Source organism: Haliotis cracherodii, unplaced genomic scaffold (genome assembly GCF_022045235.1).
Source record: "Haliotis cracherodii isolate W230 unplaced genomic scaffold, xgHalCrac1.p SCAF_25, whole genome shotgun sequence".
NCBI lineage: Eukaryota > Metazoa > Mollusca > Gastropoda > Lepetellida > Haliotidae > Haliotis > Haliotis cracherodii.
In genome coordinates, this window is record NW_027266281.1 from 6409195 (window position 1) to 6432759 (window position 23565).

Consider the following 23565-nt stretch of genomic DNA (forward strand, 5'->3'; position numbering starts at 1 on the left):
ACCAGGACTGCCAGTTTCAAAACTGACTAGAAGAAATAAAATGTGAAAAGTGACAATGTCACATCATGTGAATACATATAGTGACACTGACGAAGCTGACATGTTGAATTCCTGATGTGAAATAGGTAACCATGGTAACTTTCTCTAAGTTTTATGTCTTTATTTAAAAAATAATTGTGTGTCCGCTGGTTTCCTCAAGTGTCCCCAATTGTTAAGAAGGTCGCATTCATTCACCAGTTTCTGAACAATGAATCATGATAAACTGGTTCTAAGAATCCACTGACTGAATCTGACATCTCATCACCTCCACACCGTGGTCCACTGACTAGCTGACATCTCATCACCTCCACACTGTGGTCCACTGACTGACTAGCTGACATCTCATCACCTCCACACTGTGGTCCACTGACTGACTAGCTGACATCTCATCACCTCCACACCGTGGTCCACTGACTGACTAGCTGACATCTCATCACCTCCACACCGTGGTCCACTGACTGACTAGCTGACATCTCATCACCTCCACACCATGGTCCACTGACTGACTAGCTGACATCTCATCACCTCCACATCATGGTCCACTGACTGACTAGCTGACATCTCATCACCTCCACACCGTGGTCAACTGACTGACTAGCTGACATCTCATCACCTCCACACCGTGGTCAACTGACTGACTAGCTGACATCTCATCACCTCCACACTGTGGTCCACTGACTGACTAGCTGACATCTCATCACCTCCACACCGTGGTCCACTGACTGACTAGCTGACATCTCATCACCTCCACATCGTGGTCCACTGACTGACTAGCTGACATCTCATCACCTCCACACCGTGGTCAACTGACTGACTAGCTGACATCTCATCACCTCCACACCGTGGTCAACTGACTGACTAGCTGACATCTCATCACCTCCACACTGTGGTCCACTGACTGACTAGCTGACATCTCATCACCTCCACACCGTGGTCCACTGACTGACTAGCTGACATCTCATCACCTCCACATCGTGGTCCACTGACTAGCTGACATCTCATCACCTCCACACTGCGGTCCTCTGACTGACTAGCTGACATCTCACCACCTCCACACTGCGGTCCTCTGACTGACTAGCTGACATCTCACCACCTCCACACTGCGGTCCTCTGACTGACTAGCTGACATCTCATCACCTCCACACTGTGGTCAACTGACTAGCTGACATCTCATCACCTCCACACCGTGGTCCTCTGACTAGCGATAGCGAGAACTAAGATCTGATTTTAATGAGATTGATGTTTTGAAGGTCAACAAATCCGCAGTGAAGTGTGGAATTTGGCTTTCGCATGTTTAGTAACAGTTAAGTATCACTTGGTTTTTGTGTGTCAGTGTAACCATGGTAACATGTCATGTTTCAGTGTCTCGGTTGTTCTGTGAGAGCGAGTCCTTCAAGATGGACCTGATTCTGGACGTGAACACACAGATCTACCCTGTGGAGCTCGGTGAGTGCCTCTGGAGAAATGCCCTTGGGCACGCCAGAAACCTTTGATTGTGGGTTTGAATCCCTGTTCACACCAATTATGTTTCTAGGTTTGTCAGCACCCTACTCGTGCTCGTGGGTTTCACCGAAGTGGTAAGGTGAGGTGAGGTGAAATGGGGTTTAACGTCGCGTCCAAGATTATTGCACTTATATAGCGACATCCATGCACGTGTGTGTGTGTGGCTGCTTGTACTAGTCCGGACTGATGCCAATTTATAGTGCTAGCCCACTGAGATACCATGCCGCATCCAAGATTATTGCACTAATGTTGCGACATGCATGCACGTGTGTGTGTGGCTGCTTGTACTAGTCCGGACTGATGTCAATTTATAGTGCTAGCCCACTGAGATACCATGCCGCCGTTTAACTTTAACAAGAATACCCCACTCAGACACAGTATACTGACTCCGAGCCGACCAGTCCTTGTTTTAGTCCCTTATTGTCGAGCGCCAGACAGGGCAACAGCAAGTACCATCTTGTAATGTCTTTTGGTATGACGAGGACGGGGATCGAACCCCGGACCTCTACTACTAGACCACGGAGGCGGTCCCGAAGTGGTAAGCGTCTGAGACCTGCATCACTTCAGGTTTTCCTCCCACATTAAGCTGACACGCCGTGATATAACTTGAATACTGTTAAACTCAACTCACTCACTCTGGATAAAACAGGGTTGGTTCATCCATCAGAGCAGAGTTTCCCCTGACGCAGAATTCTTGCGAATATGACTCTCAATTAAGGAAAAATATGTCAAGAAATAAATGACTGCGTCATGACTGACGCAATTTCAAAATATCTATGTCGTTGTTTACCAGCTTTGGAATGAAAATATTACAACTACTCACCTGAACTTTATTTATAAACATTTTCTGAAGACAATATATGCAAACATCTTAAAATTTGCGTCTAGTTTTTAATTATTTGTCGTTTTTAGAAGGAACATAACTTCGCATAACACCACTGCCATGGGCTAATTTGCAAAGCCTGTCACATGACCAGACTTTTCTCTCGTTTTAAAACAAACGCTAAAATCAGAACAGCCCGGGGCTTTACATATTGTTTTGCATAATTATGTAGATATGCTACTAAAACTGTGCGACTGTGAGGTACACGACAAAATATATATAGTTGAACGTAACTCTCACACTCCGTGTGGCTTCTATGACAGCATGTGATGTAAACAAAGGAAAACTCCGCAAATGGACAAGGTTTTTCATGTTTCGGCATATTTTCTCACTAAAAGTTAACCATGACATGTTTATCTAGATGTGTAGACTCGTAAAAAAGGAAACAGAAGAAAATAGTATCATTGTTGCGGTGAATAATGTGATTTGGCGCGGTCACAGTATGTGGTTAAGCGGAACCTATGGAACGGGGTAAATGGAAGTTGTAAGTATCGGAGGGATACGTTTTGGCCGAAATTTAGGTAAACATTATTGAACGAAATGTTAAATAAAATTAATAAAATAGATGACACACATAAGGTCAGATATACAGAGAACACATTTTTATTACCAGATAGTGTGACAACAGGATTAACTTGCGTAATTCAATTCGGATTTGTTATGCTATATCCGATGACGGATCATGACAGCCTGAAATGAGACTGAAGAAAAGTCTGTGCATATCATACACGAGAGATATTTTTTTCAGGATTTGATTGCCCATAATTAAGGATGCGTATTATATACGAACAAATATGGTATATTCGAAATGTATGGGCATGTTTGTTGTTGCTAATAAACTGTATTCAACCAGAAAATATTACGAGTGTTCACAATTCTTCAGTTCAACTTCACTGTTGATAGATAATACAAGATAACTAGATAAAACATGTAAATGAGTTAGTAGTATTAAATTATAATCTGACATGAAATGTATTTTAATATCCATCCATGATTAAAAATTATGTCTCACAGTTGAGACTGATGTTATTTATTCATCCTGTATTAGTGTCACTGTAAATTGTTTCATGAGCTGTGAAGTAATTAAAGATAAAACCAACAAACTTTGTTTTTCATTCATATATCCTTTATTTCTCTGTAGTACAACCAGCTTAGAACATTAATTAGCACTTGTTAACTTAAACTAAAGACATATTATATTTAAAAGATATTTAACTTTAAGTGTAACATTAACAGTGAACACTTTAAATTTCATTAATCACACAATAAAACATTTGACTCTCAAAAAATATTTTTGACTCCCAAAAATTCATAGGCTGAGTCAAGGTGACTCTCAGATATTGGAGTCTAGGGAGAACCCTGGTCAGAGTGATGACTGACAGAGAGTCACTGCTTTGAAGTGAACCGATTCATGAGTACCAGCTCTACCAAGGTGGTCTGGGCTGTCAGATCCATGACACAGATGTACCGAAGTGTGATGGATGACCTGTCATGTGACTGCTTCTTGAGTGACTGATGACCTGTCATGTGACTATTTCCATGGTGATTGATGACCTGTCATGTGACTGTTTCCATGGTGATTGACGACCTTTCATGTGACTGTTATCATGGTGATTGATGACCTGTCATGTGACTGTTTCCATGGTGATTTATGACCTCTCATGTGACTGTTTCCATGGTGATTGATGACCTGTCATGTGACTGTTTCCATGGTGATTGATGACCTGTCATGTGACTGTTTCCATGGTGATTGATGACCTGTCATGTGACTGTTCCATGGTGATTGATGACCTGTCATGTGACTGTTTCCATGGTGATTGATGACCTGTCATGTGACTGTTTCCATGGTCATTGGTGACAGACAGATAGACAATCTTACAAGGGGTACAGAAGTGGTTATAGCGTTTGCTCGTCACTCGGAAGGCCCGGGTTCGATTCCCGACATGGGTACAATGTGTGAAGCCCATTTCTGGTGTCCCCCGCTGTGATATTGCTGGAATATTGCTAAAAGCAGCGTAAAACTATACTCACGCTCATGGTGATTGGTGACAGACAGGTCATTACCAGTTCCCAATGGCCTGTATGCTGGGCTCCAGTTAGGGAACGAGTTATAGCTTGCTTGTGCCTGGAGTATGTTCACATCACAACCTTGTTACACTCACCTGTCATGGAACCTGTAGATGTTTATGAAAAATATTACTAGACCAGTGTGGTTAATATTCTGAAATGTCCAGTTCACAGTAAAGACCCTTTTGAAGGGAAACACTTATAATGTCCCATCAATTGTCTTGCGTTCTTGTCATTTACATAAGATTGACTCGATTAGATTCATTGACAGTCCTAGACGATTTCTGTAGTAAAATATTAAAAAGGTTTTTGTGGCAACATTACCAAATTCTGCAGTATATTCTGAGATATATTCCCCCCTTAAAAATTTATACAAACTCATTTTTCGAAAACTCAAGCCAGATCCGAAACAAATTTTTTCCACAAACTGTCCTTTCAAAAGTCATCATTGGATAAGAGGAAGATTATGCAAACAGTTATGCACATGATGCACAGTGGCACTGATATTAATATTTGGTCAGATGTAAACGTTGAATTTTAAGATGCACTGGTTGCATGTAGAGATAAACAAAAAGATAAATAACAGGTTGCCTTTGTTTGCACTAGTGCATGTTTTGTTGTGAAATCGAGCCCTGGTGACATACTTCCTGTTTTTTTCAAGCCCACAGTTACCTGTACGACATATTATCTGATTATCATTGTAATTACGTGTTACGGTTGTCAAGATTCTATTACTATATGTAAATTGATGTTAAAGTGACCGTTTCCAAGGTAACTGCTGACATGTCATCTTTTGACTGTTTCCTAGGTAACAGATGACATGTCATCAAGTGACTGTTTCCTAGGCGACTGATGATATGTTGTCATGTGACTGTTTCCTAGGTAACTGATTACATGTCATCATGTGACTGTTTCCTAGGTGACTGATGACATGTCACTGTGTGACTGTTTCCAAGGCAACTGATGACACTTTGTCATGTGACTGTTTCCTAGGTGACAAGTTCCGCCTGGTGATCGCGACGACTCTGCGGGAGGACGGGTACCCGGAGGACGGAGAGTACAACCCCACACAGCAGGGCCCGTCTCGTGCCGACCAGTTCGAGTACGTCATGTTTGGCAAAGTCTACAGAATCGAGGGTGACGATGGCGGCATGGACTCCTCCCGACTGTAAGTAGAACATTGCTCTTGTTGCCATGGTTACAACACCAATACACTTAATGAATGTACCTTTTTTTTGCAAGTCCACATTGACCTGAATGACATATTGCCTTGATTTACAAGTCCACATTGACTTGTATGACATATTGCCCTGATTTACAAGTCCACATTGACCTGTACGACATATTGCCCTGATTTACAAGTCCACATTGACCTGTACGACATATTGCCCTGATTTACAAGTCCACATTGACCTGTACGACATATTGCCCTGATTTACAAGTCCACATTGACCTGTACGACATATTGCCCTGATTTACAAGTCCACATTGACCTGAATGACAAACTGCTCTGATTAACAAGTCCACATTGACCTGTACGACATATTGCCCTGATTTACAAGTCCACATTGACCTGTACGACATATTGCCCTGATTTACAAGTCCACATTGACCTGAATGACAAACTGCCCTGATTTACAAGTCCACATTGACCTGTATGACAAACTGCCCTGATTTACAAGTCCACATTGACCTGTATGACAAACTTCCCTGATTAACAAGTCCACATTGACCTGTATGACAAACTGCCCTGATTTACAAGTCCACATTGACCTGTATGACATACTGTCCTGATTTACAAGTCCACATTGACCTGTATGACATATTGCCCTGATTTACAAGTCCACACTGACATATTAGAGTGTATGAGTTGTGATATGTTCGTTTTGTGAAAGTGGACTCACATATGAGTTATCTCCCTTACATTGTGCCCTGACTGACAGTCACTGTCATTGCTTTGAATAATTAAACTGGGAAATTAGTAGCAACACCCTCTAACATGCCCCAAGTATCATGGTGTGCATGTAAAGACTTACCCTTCCTAGCACAATGCACTGGTCCGTGGTTTTCAGTCACAGTGCTGAATGTCACAAGGTCAGTCCACTTGAAGGGGTGTTTGAATAACCGTCAGGCCACACCCTCATTCAGCCACGAGTCGTGTGTGGACATGTGCCCCTGCAGTACTGTACATGCTCGGGTAGATTCTACACCTGTATACATGCATGCCAGGGGAGAATGAATGTCTCCAGGAGCATGTGCTGGACCGAAGACTGTTAGCAAGTCTACGCACATAGAGGTTTGTGTGTGAGTAGATTCACTGCATGCCCCCTCTGTGTTGGTTGTGGTGGGGGGAGTGAGATCACAAGGTAAGGCTGCGTAAATATGTAGCGCTGCTAAGTTACAAGGGTCACTGATGGTAGATGGACTTCCTCAAACAAACATTATGAAAGATTTAATCAAAACCCCCAAATTGTTCGTTTAAACTGTTATCATGGTAACTGGTGATTATGTAGTTGACCTAACTGCCCTGACCATGGCACCTGTTGATAGCAGAGCCCTGTTGTATAAGGACACCTGTTGATAGTAGAACCCTGTTGTATAAGGACACCTGTTGATAGCAGAACCCTGTTGTATAAGGACACCTGTTGATAGCAGATCACTGTTGTATAAGGACACCTGTTGATAGCAGAACCCTGTTGTATAAGGACACCTGTTGATAGCAGAACCCTGTTGTTTAAGGACACCTGTTGATAGCAACACCCTGTTGTATGAGGGCACATGATAGCAGAACCTTGTTGTATAAGGACACCTGTTGATTGCAGAACCTTGTTGTATGAGGTCACCTTTTGATAGCAGCACCCTGTTGTATAAGGACACCTGTTGATAGCAGCACCCTGTTGTATAAGGACACCTGTTGATAGCAGAACCTTGTTGTATAAGGACACCTGTTGATTGCAGAACCATGTTGTATGAGGTCGCCTGTTGATAGCAGAACCATGTTGTATGAGGTCACCTGTTGATAGCAAAACCCTGTTGTATGAGGTCACCTGTTGATAGCAGCACCCTGTTGTATGAGGTCACCTGTTGATAGCAGCACCCTGTTGTATAAGGACGCCTGTTGAGAGTAGCACCCTGTTGTATAAGGACACCTGTTGTAAGCATAACCCTGTTGTATAAGGGCAAATGATAGCAGAATCATGTTGTACAAGGACACCTGTTGCCTGAGGTCACCTATTGATAGCAGCACCCTGTTGTATAAGGGCACCTGTTGATAGCAGAACCCTGTTGTATAAGGACACCTGTTGATTGCAGAACCATGCTGTATGAGGTCACCTGTTGATAGCAGAACCCTGTTGTATGAGGTCACCTGTTGATAGCAGATCACTGTTGTATAAGGGCACCTGTTGATAGCAGCACCCTGTTGTATAAGGACACCTGTTGTTAGCATAACCCTGTTGTATAAGGGCACATGATAGCAGAATCATGTTGTATAAGGACACCTGTTGATAGCAGCACCATGTTGTATAAGGACACCTGTTGATAGCAGAACCCTGTTGTATAAGGGCACATGATAGCAGAATCATGTTGTGTAAGGACACCTGTTGATAGCAGAACCCTGTTGTATAAGGACACCTGTTGTTAGCATAACCCTGTTGTATAAGGGCACATGATAGCAGAATCATGTTGTATAAGGACACCTGTTGATAGCAGCACCATGTTGTATAAGGACACCTGTTGATAGCAGAACCTTGTTGTATGAGGGCACATGATAGCAGAATCATGTTGTGTAAGGACACCTGTTGATAGCAGAACCCTGTTGTATTAGGACACCTGTTGATAGCAGAATCCTGTTGTATAAGGGCACATGATAGCAGAATCATGTTGTATAAGGACATCTGTTGATAGCAGCACCCTGTTGTAAAAGGACACCTGTTGATTGCAGAACCTTGTTGTATGAGGTCACCTGTTGATAGCAGCACCCTGTTGTATAAGGACACCTGTTGATAGCAGCACCCTGTTGTATAGGTGCACCTGTTGATAGCAATACCCTGTTTATAAGGGCACATGATAGCAGAACCCTGTTGTATGAGGTCACCTGTTGTTAGCAGCACCCTGTTGTATAAGGGCACCTGTTGTTAGCATAACCCTGTTGCTTAAGGGCACATGATAGCAGAATCATGTTGTATAAGGACACCTGTTGATAGCAGCACCCTGTTGTATTAGGACACCTGTTGATAGCAGAACCCTGTTGTAAAAGGACCTCTGTTGATAGCAGCACCCTGTTGTAAACGGACATCTGTTGATAGCAGAACCCTGTTGTATTGGGGCACCTGTTGATAGCAGTACCCTGTTTATAAGGGCACATGATAGCAGGACCCTTTTTAATAGAAGAGCCCTGTTGTAAGAGGGCACCTTTTGATAGCAGTAGCCTGTTGTATCAGGGCACCTATTGATTGTGGCACTCTGTTGTATAATGGCACCTGTTGGTAGCAGAACCCTGTTGTATCAGGGCACATGATAGCAGTTCACTGTTGTATAATGGCACCTGTTGGTAGCAGAACCCTGTTGTATCAGGGAACATGAAAGCAGTTCACTGTTGTATAATGGCACCTGTTGGTAGCAGAACCCTGTTGTATCAGGGCACATGATAGCAGTTCATTGTTGTATAATGGCACCTGTTGGTAGCAGAACCCTGTTGTATCAGGGCACATGATAGCAGTTCACTGTTGTATAATGGCACCTGTTGGTAGCAGAACCCTGTTGTATCAGGGCACATGATAGCAGTTCACTGTTGTATAATGGCACCTGTTGGTAGCAGAACCCTGTTGTATCAGGGCACATGATAGCAGTTCATTGTTGTATAATGGCACCTGTTGGTAGCAGAACCCTGTTGTATCAGGGCACATGATAGCAGTTCACTGTTGTATAATGGCACCTGTTGGTAGCAGAACCCTGTTGTATCAGGGCACATGATAGCAGTTCACTGTTGTATAATGGCACCTGTTGGTAGCAGAACCCTGTTGTATCAGGACACATGATAGCAGTTCATTGTTGTATAATGGCACCTGTTGGTAGCAGAACCCTGTTGTATCAGGGCACATGATAGCAGTTCACTGTTGTATAATGGCACCTGTTGGTAGCAGAACCCTGTTGTATCAGGGCACATGATAGCAGTTCACTGTTGTATAATGGCACCTGTTGGTAGCAGAACCCTGTTGTATCAGGGCACATGATAGCAGTTCCCTGTTGTATAATGGCACCTGTTGATTGTGACACCCTGTTGTATAAGGGCACCTGTTGATAGCAGTACCCTGTTGTATAGCAGGCACCCAGGTTTGTGTCTACTGTTTGAACCTTCTCATGCATGGCACGCAATCTGAATGTGAGGCAGCGTGTTTTGTTTGCGGAGAGGGACTCTGCCTGGCACACAGACTGTGGCCCCTGCCCCCTGCCCCCTGCCCTCACCCACCACCCTCAGCCCCCCCTACCGGCCCCTTGCTCTGTCTGTCAATATCGCCACCACGCAGACAGCACGAGCCCCACCGCGCAACCCAGCCCTACGCCCTGGGGTGGACATCCAGTTGTCACCTGTAACCTCTGACCTGCGAGGCAACGTGCTGAAAGTGTGTGTCGAGAGCCACCAGTGCAGTTGTGGGATGTGCTGGTGCCTGCATACTCTGAGAGAGGGAGAGAGATACCACTCAAGTAGGTGGCACTTTACCCAGTCTTTCTCCACTGTCCAGCAGCCTCTGTATCTACAGTACTGGTGTGTGTCAGTCGAGTACTTGTGTGTGTCAGTCTCAAGTACTTGTGTGTGTCAGTCTCAGTACTTGTGTGTGTCAGTGTCTGTACTTGTGTGTCAGTCTCAGTACTTGTGTGTGTCTCTCTCAGTACTTGTGTGTGTCAGTCTCAGTACTTGTGTGTGTCAGTCTCAGTCCTTGTGTGTGTCAGTCTCCAGTACTTGTGTGTGTCAGTCTCAGTACTTGTGTGTGTCAGTCTCCAGTACTTGTGTGTGTCAGTCTCAGTACTTGTGTGTGTCAGTCTCAGTACTTATGTGTGTCAGTCTCAGTACTTGTGTGTGTCAGTCTCAGTACTTGTGTGTGTCAGTCTCAGTACTTGTGTGTGTCAGTCTCAGTACTTGTGTGTGTCAGTCTCAGTACTTATGTGTGTCAGTCTCAGTACTTGTGTGTGTCAGTCTCAGTACTTGTGTGTGTCTCTCTCAGTACTTGTGTGTGTCAGTCACAGTACTTGTGTGTGTCAGTCTCAGTACTTGTGTGTGTCAGTCTCAGTACTTGTGTGTGTCAGTCACAGTACTTGTGTGTGTCAGTCTCAGTACTTGTGTGGGTCAGTCTTAGTACTTGTGTGTGTCAGTCTCAGTACTTGTGTGTGTCAGTCTCAGTACTTGTGTGTGTCTCTCTCAGTACTTGTGTGTGTCTCTCTCAGTACTTGTGTGTGTCAGTCTCAGTACTTGTGTGTGTCAGTCTCAGTACTTGTGTGTGTCAGTCTCAGTACTTGTGTGTGTCAGTCTCATTACTTGTGTGTGTCAGTCTCAGTACTAGTGTGTCAGTCTCAGTACTTGTGTGTGTCAGTCTCAGTACTTGTGTGTGTCAGTCTCAGTACTTGTGTGTGTCAGTCTCAGTACTTGTGTGTGTCAGTCTCAGTACTTGTGTGTGTCAGTCTCAGTACTTGTGTGTGTTAGTCTCAGTACTTGTTTGTGTCAGTCTCAGTACTTGTGTGTGTCAGTCTCAGTACTTGTGTGTGTCAGTCTCAGTACTTGTGTGTGTCAGTCTCATTACTTATGTGTGTCAGTCTCAGTACTAGTGTGTCAGTCTCAGTACTTGTGTGTGTTAGTCTCAGTACTTGTGTGTGTCAGTCTCAGTACTTGTGTGTGTTAGTCTCAGTACTTGTGTGTGTTAGTCTCAGTACTTGTGTGTGTCAGTCTCAGTACTTGTGTGTGTCAGTCTTATTACTTGTGTGTGTTAGTCTCAGTACTTGTGTGTGTTAGTCTCAGTACTTGTGTGTGTTAGTCTCAGTACTTGTGTGTGTCAGTCTCAGTACTAGTGTGTCAGTCTCAGTACTTGTGTGTGTCAGTCTCAGTACTTGTGTGTGTCAGTCTCATTACTTGTGTGTGTCAGTCTTAGGGCTGGGACGATTCACCGATACAGCGATGTATCACGATACATTACAGTTCGATACGGCTATCGATTCGTGGGTCTATGTATCGATACAAAACGATACACAGCTGATATACTACGAGTAACAAAACGTATTTGCCGCTGTTTACATCGTCCGTTTTGTTCCAACGCAGTCAGTAAAGAAAATAAAGCGATGAAACAAGGGCAAATATGATTGGTTGATTTTCATAGTACGACCAATCAAATGACTCGTATTAGTTTCAGCCTTCAAACATGGCGACGTGTTTTCCTGCCAAGAAACATTGAGTCCCCAGACACCGTAGGCCGGTTTACGGGACAAGCCGTAGTCACGTCAAAATAGTATATATTTTTATGGACCTACATGTAATATCATTCATTTATTAAATCTATCACATTTCATAATGTCTGAAATACATATTCCAATTCAATTTATCATTTTTATGATATATTAAAAACATATTCACTAATTCCCGGGATGTTATTGAAATACGGGTTCACATCGAACATGTCAAAGAGCAAAATAAAGACGTTTTAAACAAATCTTTAAATATATCATACAAAGTAATAAATAATATCAACAAAAATATGTCTAAAAGTAATCAAACTTACATCTAAGTTATTATTTCCATCTTTTCGTGCGATCGCGTGTAATGTAAGTCAAATGACATCTCGGCTTTCGTCGCCTTGAATTCTCGGCTCGGACACGATGTTTGATGCAAAAATATATATGCATGAAAAATCTTTGTCACGGATCTTAACCTAGCACGATACGTTCACGAAGTTCCATATTTTTAATATATATCGTGATTTCCTGCTTAAAACGTTCAGAATAGCACGATTTAACAAAAATCTTTCGCCAACTTCTGAAATTTATCAAACACGAGTATCACAGCTGTAATGATTGGCTGCCTTAGGTCACGTGCTCAAAATTGTCCAATCACGAAACTTGTAGCAGATTTCGGCAAGAAAGCGTCATTAAAAACCAATTTTAATCCAATTAAATCGCTTGTTATAACTACGGAAAAAAACCAGTTGATTTTACAAGAATGTAAATGAAGGAATAAGCTTTCCAGCGATGTGTCATATGCCATTGTTTGACGAAGGTTTTATTCATACGAAGCCTCGAAAACGGGGGTATTTCTTCATGTTACTGATCGGACAGCCGCTGTTATCGGGAAATGGGTGATGACAGAAACTATTCATAATTCTTTTTTTAAAATGATTTTCCAATTACGTAAACAATGAAAATAAAACAGAAATTAGTAAGTGGATTTTATGAAATCTTATATTTGCCGAAAATCGTCAAGTTTTCACTTCCTTGGTCCTTAATCTGGATGTTAACAACCTGTTGGCTTACATTTTTTATTTACAACGAACTTAAATAAGTTGTAAATGCATTATTTTAAATAATGTGAAAAACATAACTTTCATATTCATAAACCATAGGATCAGACCTTTCAAATGGTGTATAACATGTAGTAGCAAATATATTTTACAAGCAGGTATTTTCTTTGATAAATGTTGGCTTCATCTATCACACAAGAGTCTCTGGGAACTCGGTGTCCCAGCAGTAAACACTTCTGGTTGACTGGTGTTGAAAGAGTTAATGTTCAGACATCAATTAAACATGTCTGACTTTGTGATTTACTAATAAGTGTGATGTTGATTATTCAAGTTCAGAGTTTCAGACAATTTGCCTTTCATTGATCATTGTGAGAAAATCAAAAACCAGTGGTTGTGTTTACCAAATAGTTCTGCTGTTCAGATGACATTTAGAATGCATTTTTGTTGCAGAAAATCCAGGTATTTAGTCAGGCTCCTTAACTCAGGTGTTTTGAGTTTTGCTATTGAGTGACATGTGCTGTGTTTGACACATGTTCTGAAGGAAAATTTGAGTTATTTGATGAGAACTATTTTACATTAAACTTTCAACATCTTCCACCAGCTTCTGACATTATTTTTTGTATCGTATCGTACGTATCGTATCGTGACCCCACTATCGTGATACGTATCGTATCGTGACCTTGTGTATCGTCCCAGCCCTTGTCAGTCTTAATACTTGTGTGTGTCAGTCTCAGTACTTGTGTGTGTCAGTCTCAGTATGTGTGTGTCAGTCTCAGTACTTGTGTGTGTCAGTCTCAGTTCTTGTGTGTGTCAGTCTCAGTACTTGTGTGTGTCAGTCTCAGTACTTGTGTGTGTCAGTCGCAGTATGTGTGTGTCAGTCTCAGTACTTGTGTGTGTCAATCTTAATGCTTGTGTGTGTCAGTCTCAGTACTTGTGTGTGTCAGTCTCAGTACTTTAGTGTGTCAGTCTCAGTACTTGTGTGTGTCAGTCTCAGTACTTGTGTGTGTTAGTCTCAGTACTTGTGTGTGTCAGTCTCAGTAGTTGTGTGTGTCAGTCTCAGTACTTGTGTGTGTCAGTCTCCAGTTCTTGTCTTTGTCAGTCTCAGTACTTTGTGTGTAGATAGATGCGCGTGATATCAATCACTGGATTGTATGGTCCAGACTAGATTAATTACAGACTGTCGTCAAATGGCTGCAGTACTGCTGAGTGTGATGTTAAACAACAAACAATACAGTTTTCCCACAGGTTATTAAAGACACGAGTTCTCCCCCCCACCCCCCGCCCCCCTCCTCCCTGCCCAGACACACACACAGGTAATACAAGGCAAACAAAACACTATTAAAAAACAAAACATCAACATCTTTGTATTGACTGTTGTTAGATGAACAACTTCTTTATTACAATTAGTGCGACGTTTCGGTGTGGATCCTAACACCATCAAGCAAGTGATGGATAGTGCTGACTGACTGATATAAAAGATTTAACGAGCGCTTTCCGACTACAGCGTATTTCGCACACGGGGGATAGTGCTGAACAACATAGGTATATATACTTATTAACATCAATGTTTATACAGTAAATTGATTGATGGACACAGAGAGCTGATTAAGATGATTGGAAGCCAGTGAATGACTAATGGGACAGGGTAGATCTAGTGACGACATGTCTGACTTTATCATTGGTGATTTGATAAAAGACAGATACCCGTGATCACTAATATGCTATTTTTTAAATTCATTTCTCCAAGTAAATATCCAAAATCTAGATTTAAAAACATGCTGTAAATAACGCCCTGAGTAGTGATTTAGTAATGTGTAAAAAATGGCGACATTTACTATGTATCTAATTTTCAGAGGTCAGTTTTAGTACTTTTACTTGGCCTAAAATGCCAGTGGATGATATCACAGAACAGAGAATTTCCCACCTTATTCAAAACTGTGAAGCGTATTTGTGTGGGTGATGCATTTTGAATTTTATTCGACTTCAAAGTGAGGGTTGTAGAGGAGGGACATATATGTCCCTGTGGCATCCAGGAGGTTAACTGACACTGGTAGCTGTGGTTGTGTCACTCAGTCTCCGATGTAGGGATAGAAAATTGATGGCATCTTGCAGAAGTTCTGCTGTTGCGTCATGACTGTGCGACTGTGTGACTGTGCATGCAGCGACTCTTTGAACACTTACATTCCACATTCTACAAATCGGATTATGTTAATCTCCGTGGTCAGCTCTTAGAGAAGTTAATGAGATTAAGTCAATCTGCTTGACTTTGCGTGAACGTGTTACGCGATGAGTGTGTAGCAGCAGGCTGTTGTCCATGCGACAGGCGGACGTCCGTCATCCCCCCCGGCGTGCGACACCAGGAGGGCCTCCATGCACTGTGGACGTGTGGTCAGCTCAACTGGGCAAACAATGAGTGACCGTCCACGTACAGTCCAGCCAGGACACACAGACCCTGCTGGCACGGGGCTGCTAATCCAGGCAAGACAAACCGACTGACACGCGACAAACTCAACCCTCGTCTTATTATAGCCTCATCTATCTGGGGACGAGATGAATTCTGCCGTTCGTTTATTTTCGCGTGGCCATTGGTGATCGGGCGATGTTTGACGCTGGCATGACGATGAGCGCGTGCCAGAGAGGGGGACCGGCATTCCTGCACAATCTGCGAGTTTGTCAACATAAATTTGCCTCATCAGTGTCAACAACCGCACACGGAACGGGGCAAAATACTCATCTTCGTCACTTGTTCCGTGAAGGCCTGGCGCCTCGTGGCGCCACCACCCACTGCTGCTGGGATGGCGACGACGCTCCACTGGCGCAGCTGACAGCTTAAATTGCGACAGGTAGTCGTGGCTCGTCAGACGCTTCTTAGCTCTTGCAGGAGACACATCGGAGGAGGCTGACGCCTTCAGCTTGTACTGTGTGTTTTCTCTGCTGGCTGTGTTGGGGATGCCTTCTGTTGAAACTCATTGCTTCTTCGTCTGATGGACCAGCCTGCATCTACCTTCTGAGTTTAGGGATCTGTTATTACCACATGTGAGGTATGGTGAGATTTGAAGGTGGGATACAGGTGTCTTGTCTCATTGCTTCTTCGTCTGATGGACCAGCCTGCATCTACCTTCTGAGTTTAGGGATCTGTTATTACCACATATGAGGTATGGTGAGATTTGAAGGTGGGATACAGGTGTCTTGTCTTGTCTTGAGTTAGTGTATACGTGGTGTGATAGTGGTATATGATACAGGGTTCTGACTGAGGTAGGGAAGTATACAAGGATGTGATATGACAGTGGTATATGATACAGGGTTGTGTCTGACCTAGGGAAGTATACAAGGATGTGATATGACTGGTATATGATACAGGGTTGTGTCTGACCTAGGGAAGTATACAAGGATGTGATATGATAGTGGTATATGATATAGGGTTGTGGCTGACCTAGGGAAGTATACAAGGATGTGATATGACTGGTATATGATATAGGGTTGTGGCTGACCTAGAGAAGTATACAAAGATGTGATATGACTGGTATATGATATAGGGTTGTGTCTGACCTAGGGAAGTATACAAGGATGTGATATGACTGGTATATGATATAGGGTTGTGGCTGACCTAGGGAAGTATACAAGGATGTGATATGACTGGTATATGATATAGGGTTGTGGCTGACCTAGAGAAGTATACAAAGATGTGATATGACTGGTATATGATATAGGGTTGTGTCTGACCTAGGGAAGTATACAAGGATGTGATATGACTGGTATATGATATAGGGTTGTGGCTGACCTAGAGAAGTATACAAAGATGTGATATGACTGGTATATGATATAGGGTTGTGTCTGACCTAGGGAAGTATACAAGGATGTGATATGACTGGTATATGATATAGGGTTGTGGTTGACCTAGGGAAGTATACAAGGATGTGATATGACTGGTATATGATATAGGGTTGTGGCTGACCTAGGGAAGTATACAAGGATATGATATGACTGGTATATGATACAGGGTTGTGTCTGACCTAGGGAAGTATACAAGGATGTGATATGACTGGTATATGATATAGGGTTGTGGCTGACCTAGGGAAGTATACAAGGATGTTATATGACTGGTGTATGATATAGGGTTGTGGCTGACCTAGGGAAGTATACAAGGATGTGATATGATAGTGGTATATGATATAGGGTTGTGTCTGAGGTAGGGAAGTATACAAGGATGTGATATGACTGGTATATGATAGAGGGTTGTGGCTGACCTAGTGGGGTATACAAGGATATGATACATTGGTGACATATGATACAGTGTTATGTCTGACCTAGGGGGTTACAGGGTTATGTCTGACCTAGGGGGTAAAGGGCTTTTTGTATAGTGGGAGACAAGAGTTGATTGAGATGTGACTGAGGTAGCACTACATCAGATGAGGGATGCGGACTCCTGTCTGTGTTGGGGAGGGTACCATGCCGTGTTCACAGTCTGACCACTTTGTGAACACAGCTGGTGGTATCTTCTCGGATATGGACCTGACCTACAATGACTTCTCCTTTCATGTATAGACCGACATGGAATTACAAGGAATTCTCCCTTGACGATGGCACAGAGAGGGAATTGCAATGATTTCTCCCTTCCTGCATCGACGGACAGGAAACTACAATGATTTCTCCCTTCATGCATGTATGTTTTGTTCATTGGTTTGTTGTTTTATGCAATATTCTAGCTATAAGACGGTGATCTGGATACAATCGAGTCTAGACCAAACAATCCAGTGATTGATATCATGAACATTGATTTGAGCAATTGGGATACGATGACATGCATCTACCAAGTCAGCGAGCTTGACCACCAGATCCCATTAGTCGCCTCTTACAACAAGCATGGGTTACTGAAGACATGCACCGACAGGAAACTGAAATGGTTTCTCCCAGCATGCATACACTGACAAGGAATTACAATGATTTCTCCCTTCGATATAACATGAACATGTTCAACATTCCACCAGCACTTCTCCCACATGCAGGGGCACGGGTGGCCCAGTTGTCTAAGGTGCTGTGATTCACCGAGACGAGGGGCGTCCCTTGGGCACGCCAGAAACCTATGATTGTGGGTTCAAATCCCGGTTCACCCCGATTATGTTTCTAGGTTTGCCACACCATACCCGTGCTCGTGGGTTTCACCGAGGTGGTAAACGTCTGAGGCCTGCATCACTTCGGGCTTTCCTCCCACATTAAGCTGACACGCTGTGATATAACTGGAATAGTGTTAAAAGCGGCGTTAAACCCAACTCACTCACTCACTCACTCTCACAGATGTGACACCAGCAGAGGACTGGATACAGCAGAGGGCCGGAGACAGTTGAGACAATGTCGGCAGAAGTCCTACTCTACCATCACATGTTGTGTATTGTCACATTTACCCTGTCGTCCTGGTTACGTGTTTGCCAAGGGATTACGACTGGTTGTGTGTTTAACACTGGGACCACCTCTTGGTCGGGTGAACATGACTTTATTTCAGCCTAAGGAATGAACTTTTGTACAAGATTGACTTTTGGTGGTTTTCTGTGAGTTTTTGTGCTGTCTGCACGAGGTATGGTCTGTGTGCCTTTAAGCGTCCTGCCTCGACATGTTTACACAGCCACCGCGCTGTGTTGTAGACTTCAATCAATGGCTTTATCAATACACTTTACTTACATACTGACCTGGTTACATACCTCACTGTAACACCAACTACCTCACTATAACGCTACTCCTGAACAGAACACCCTCTACCTCAACAGAACACCCTCTACCTCACTATAACACTACTCCTGAATAGAACACCCTCTACCTCATTATAACACTACGCCTCAACAGAACACCCTCTACCTCACTATAACAGTACACCTCAACAGAACACCCTCTACCTCACTATAACACTACTCCTGAATAGAACACCCTCTACCTCAGTATAATACTACACCTTAACAGAACACCCTCTACCTCACTATAACAGTACACCTCAACAGAACACCCTCTACCTCACTATAACACTACACCTCAACAGAACACCCTCTACCTCACTATAACACTACACCTGAATAGAACACCCTCTACCTCATTATAACACTACACCTCAACAGAACACCCTCTACCTCACTATAACACTACACCTCAACAGAACACCATCTACCTCAATATAACACTACACCTCAACAGAACATCCTCTACCTCAACAGAGCACCCTCTACTTCAACAGAACACCCTCTACCTCACTATAACACTACATCTCAACAGATCACCCTCTACCTCAATATAACACTACACCTCAACAGAACACCCTCTACATCACTATCTGTATTATGTGTTTATGAATCCCTATCAAAAGTGATTATACCAGAAGTTCAAGAAAATGTCTGTATCCTGCATCACTGGTGGCACTGTTCACAAACACATGCAAAGGCTAGTCAACTGTTCACTGAAAAAACATGAAAACATGGAGCATTGGACATCATATTTGTTACTGATGCGTCAAACTTAGAAATGTCACCCACATGTCTACCATAAAATGTTTTGAAAGCTTTACTGAGGCCTTGAATGTTGTAACCTTGATCAAACAACTTCTGAGCAAGAGTCGAATGATGGTCTTTGAAATCTTGGTAGAAAGAGCATGTAACTCAAAAGTTGCGAAATGTAAACACCAGAGGCTTGAGCTGCTGGAATATTGCTCAACATGAAGGGAAAGTTGACTAATGGAAAGTTGAAGTCATCCCTCTTGTCATACAGTCTTGTGGAGAGTTGTTTGTAACTCTGACTACATACTCTAACACTACACTAACGCTATGCCTCAGTATAACACATTATATTAGTACACTTCAATATAACACACTATAATGCTGTACCTCAATGCAACACCCCAAAATACAAAACCTCAATATAACACTATACCTCAGTATAATGAGCTGTTACACTATGTCTTTGTATAACACAACACAACTATACACATCTATATATCACCATGGAACTATAACACTTTAAAAAGCTATACCTCTGTATATCACACTATAACACTAAAAACCTTCATCTAACACACTATATTGCTCTATAAATAACACACTGTAATGTTATTCCTCTATATAATGCACTGTAGCACTATACCTCAGTATCACACACTACCTCAGTATAGCACACTATACTCAATACAACACACTCTGACACTAAGCCTCAGTATAACACTTTAACATAGTGCCTCAGTATAGCACACCTTACTCAATACAACATGATACTTTAGTTCACAGTTTGTTCACTACTTAACAGTGATATATTGTGTACTGATAAATACTTAAAAAAGTTGGGCATCGTCGGCTGCTACGCGTGATGTCGTCACAGTTTAACGGGCCCCTGTTGTATGAGATCTGTATACATCGTCCATACAACCAGTATTGAACATGGTGTGAAGACACAGACCCGTGGAGGGTGTAACCTGAATATTCAATTATGCCACGTCAGCAGAAATCGTGGCACGTCTCCAATACGTAACCTAAGCCAGGAAAGTCCTGCTATTATGATTGAACTGATTATTCAACTAGAGGACAATCAGTGAGCCGCACACAGCAACACTGTAACCACAACACATGCAAGTGTACAGACTACATACAGACCGCGTACAGACTGTACAGACTGCGTACAATGTACCGAGCTGCCTGCATGAAACACTGTCAGCAGATTCCAGGAAGCCACACCTCTGTTTCCATGAAATCTAATCAATTGTAACGATTAGAGAAAGGAATTCCGGCTACAGGACTGTCATGGTTAGGAATAGAACTTATCAGTGTCATAATTGACTTATTTGAAGTGGAGTTTATGCAACATACCTGTCATGATCAGAAATAGATTGTTCATGTACTTGACCCTTCGTTTCAGGATCAAAGTTCTTAAAAGGTGGGCGGAAAGAATGTACGCTTGAAAGCTGTCTAACAGTACCCATCTATTGTAAGAAGTACAGAGATGATATAGTGATGGGGATATATGGACACAGGGGGGGGCGGGGTAGAGAGACACGGGATAGAGAGAGACATGGGGATATAGAGAGACAGGGGGATAGAGAGACACAGGAAGGATATAGAGAGACAGGGGGATAGAGAGACACGGGGATATAGAGACACAGGAAGGATATAGAGAGACAGGGGGATAGAGAGACACAGGGGATAGAGACACGGGGGATATAGAGACACGGGGGATATAGAGAGACAGGGATATAGAGACACAGGGATATAGAGACACGGGGGATAGAGAGACACGGGGGATATAGAGAGACAGGGGATAGAGAGACGGGGGATATAGAGACGGGGGATAGAGAGACACAGGGGATAGAGAGACACGGGGATATAGAGACACGGGGGATATAGAGACACGGGGATAGAGAGACGGGGGATAGAGAGACACAGGGGATAGAGAAACACGGGGATATAGAGACACGGGATATAGAGGCACAGGAAGGATATAGAGACACAGGAGATAGAGAGACACAGGGGATATAGAGACGGGGGATAGAGAGACACAGGGGATAGAGAGACGGGGGATAGAGAGACACAGGAAGGATATAGAGACACAGGAAGGATATAGAGACACAGGGGGGATATAGAGACACAGGGGGATATAGAGACACAGGGGGATATAGAGACACGGGGGCTATAGAGACACAGGGGGATATAGAGACACAGGAAGGATATAGAGACACAGAAAGGATATAGAGACACAGGGGGATATAGAGACACAGGGGGATATAGAGACACAGGGGGATATAGAGACACAGGGGGGATATAGAGACACAGGGGGATATAGAGACACAGGAAGGATATAGAGACACAGGGGGATATAGAGACACAGGAAGGATATAGAGACACAGGAAGGATATAGAGACACAGGGGATAGAGAGACACAGGGGATAGAGACGGGGGATAGAGAGACACAGGAAGTATATAGAGACACAGGGGATATAGAGACACAGGGGGATGTAGAGACACAGGGGGATGTAGAGACACAGGGGGATGTAGAGACACAGGGGGGATATAGAGACACAGGGGGGATATAGAGACACAGGGGATAGAGAGATGGGGATATAGAGACAGGGGATATAGAGACACAGGGGGATGTAGAGACACAGGGGGATATAGAGACACAGGGGGGATGTAGGGACACAGGGGGGATGTAGGGACACAGGGGGGATGTAGAGACACAGGGGGGATATAGAGACACAGGGGGGATATAGAGACACAGGGGATAGAGAGATGGGGATATAGAGACACGGGATATAGAGACACAGGGGGATGTAGAGACACAGGGGGATATAGAGACACAGGGGGGATGTAGGGACACAGGGGGGATGTAGGGACACAGGGGGGATATAGAGACACAGGGGGGATGTAGGGACACAGGGGGGGGGGGGGGGATATAGAGACACAGGGCTGATAAAGAGACACAGGGCTGGATGTAGAGACACAGGTTATATGCAAGGCAATGAATGAGTTGCTATCAGAACTTCCTCCATGACCGATGAAGGAAGAGAGAAGCTGACCTACCCCCCACCCCCACCCCCCACACAACCACCCCACCCCACACAACCCTCAGACATCTATACATTTGTACTACCTGATGAAAACATACATGAGAAGCAGTTTTATCACATGCCAATTGTTTCGTCACTATACCAACGCCCCTCACTATAACACTGTCCTCTCTGCGTACACCAGGGCTACAAGCTTCCTAGTACAAGTACCAGCCTGTCAAGTCACATGACAGCTATTTATAGACACCATGTCACACTTTCTCTGTCAATCGGATCGGGAGAGGACTTTGAAGGGGGCTGATGGTTCTGTCGATGCAGGTAAAGAGCTTCTCATCTCTTGTTACAGGTCCTAGTTTGCCCCCATCTCACCTGTCCCCACCTGTAATCAGACTTGAGAGTGAGTTACTTCACATATTCGATTGTTGTAGATAGAGATCACCTCCAACTTGTCAAGTGACAGACTTCTCGAGGGGTAGTGAAGTGTAATGCGTCCAGTGTCATGCTGATGGAGAGTGCATCAAGTTGATTGTTTGTTTGTTTGTTTGTTTGTTTGTTGATGCCAAACTGAGCCATATTCCAGCTATATGACAGTTGTCTGTACATAATCATGTCTGGACCAGACAAGTCAGTGATTGACATGATGATGGGGTACATCTGGTGGGTATATCTGGTGGGTACATCTAGTGGGTACATCTAGTGGGTACCTCTAGTGGGTACACCTAGTGGGTACCTCTAGAGGGTACGTCTAGTGGGTACATCTAGTGGGTACATCTAGTGTGTACATCTAGTGGGTACATCTAGTGGGTACACCTAGTGGGTACATCTAGAGGGTACATCTAGTGGGTACATCTTGTGGGTACATCTAGTGGATACATCTGGTGGATATCTAGTGGGTACATCTAGTGGGTATATCTAGTGGGTACATCTAGTGGGTACATCTATTGGGTACATCTGGTGTGTACATCTAGTGGGTACATCTAGTGGGTACATCTAGTGGGTACATCTAGTGGGTACATCCAGAGGGTACATCTAGTGGGTACATC

General features: G+C 43.5%; 1 protein-coding gene across 1 annotated transcript in view; it reads left to right on the forward strand.

Moving 5' to 3' along the window:
• LOC139472848 (DNA-directed RNA polymerases I, II, and III subunit RPABC3-like) overlaps positions 1-23565 on the forward strand; it is a 53343-nt gene that overhangs the window by 4276 nt on the left and 25502 nt on the right. The window contains exons 2-3 of the mRNA XM_071255317.1: positions 1402-1485; positions 5486-5660. Of these exons, the coding sequence (XP_071111418.1) occupies positions 1402-1485; positions 5486-5660 (259 nt within the window). The remainder of the gene's footprint in view (positions 1-1401; positions 1486-5485; positions 5661-23565) is intronic.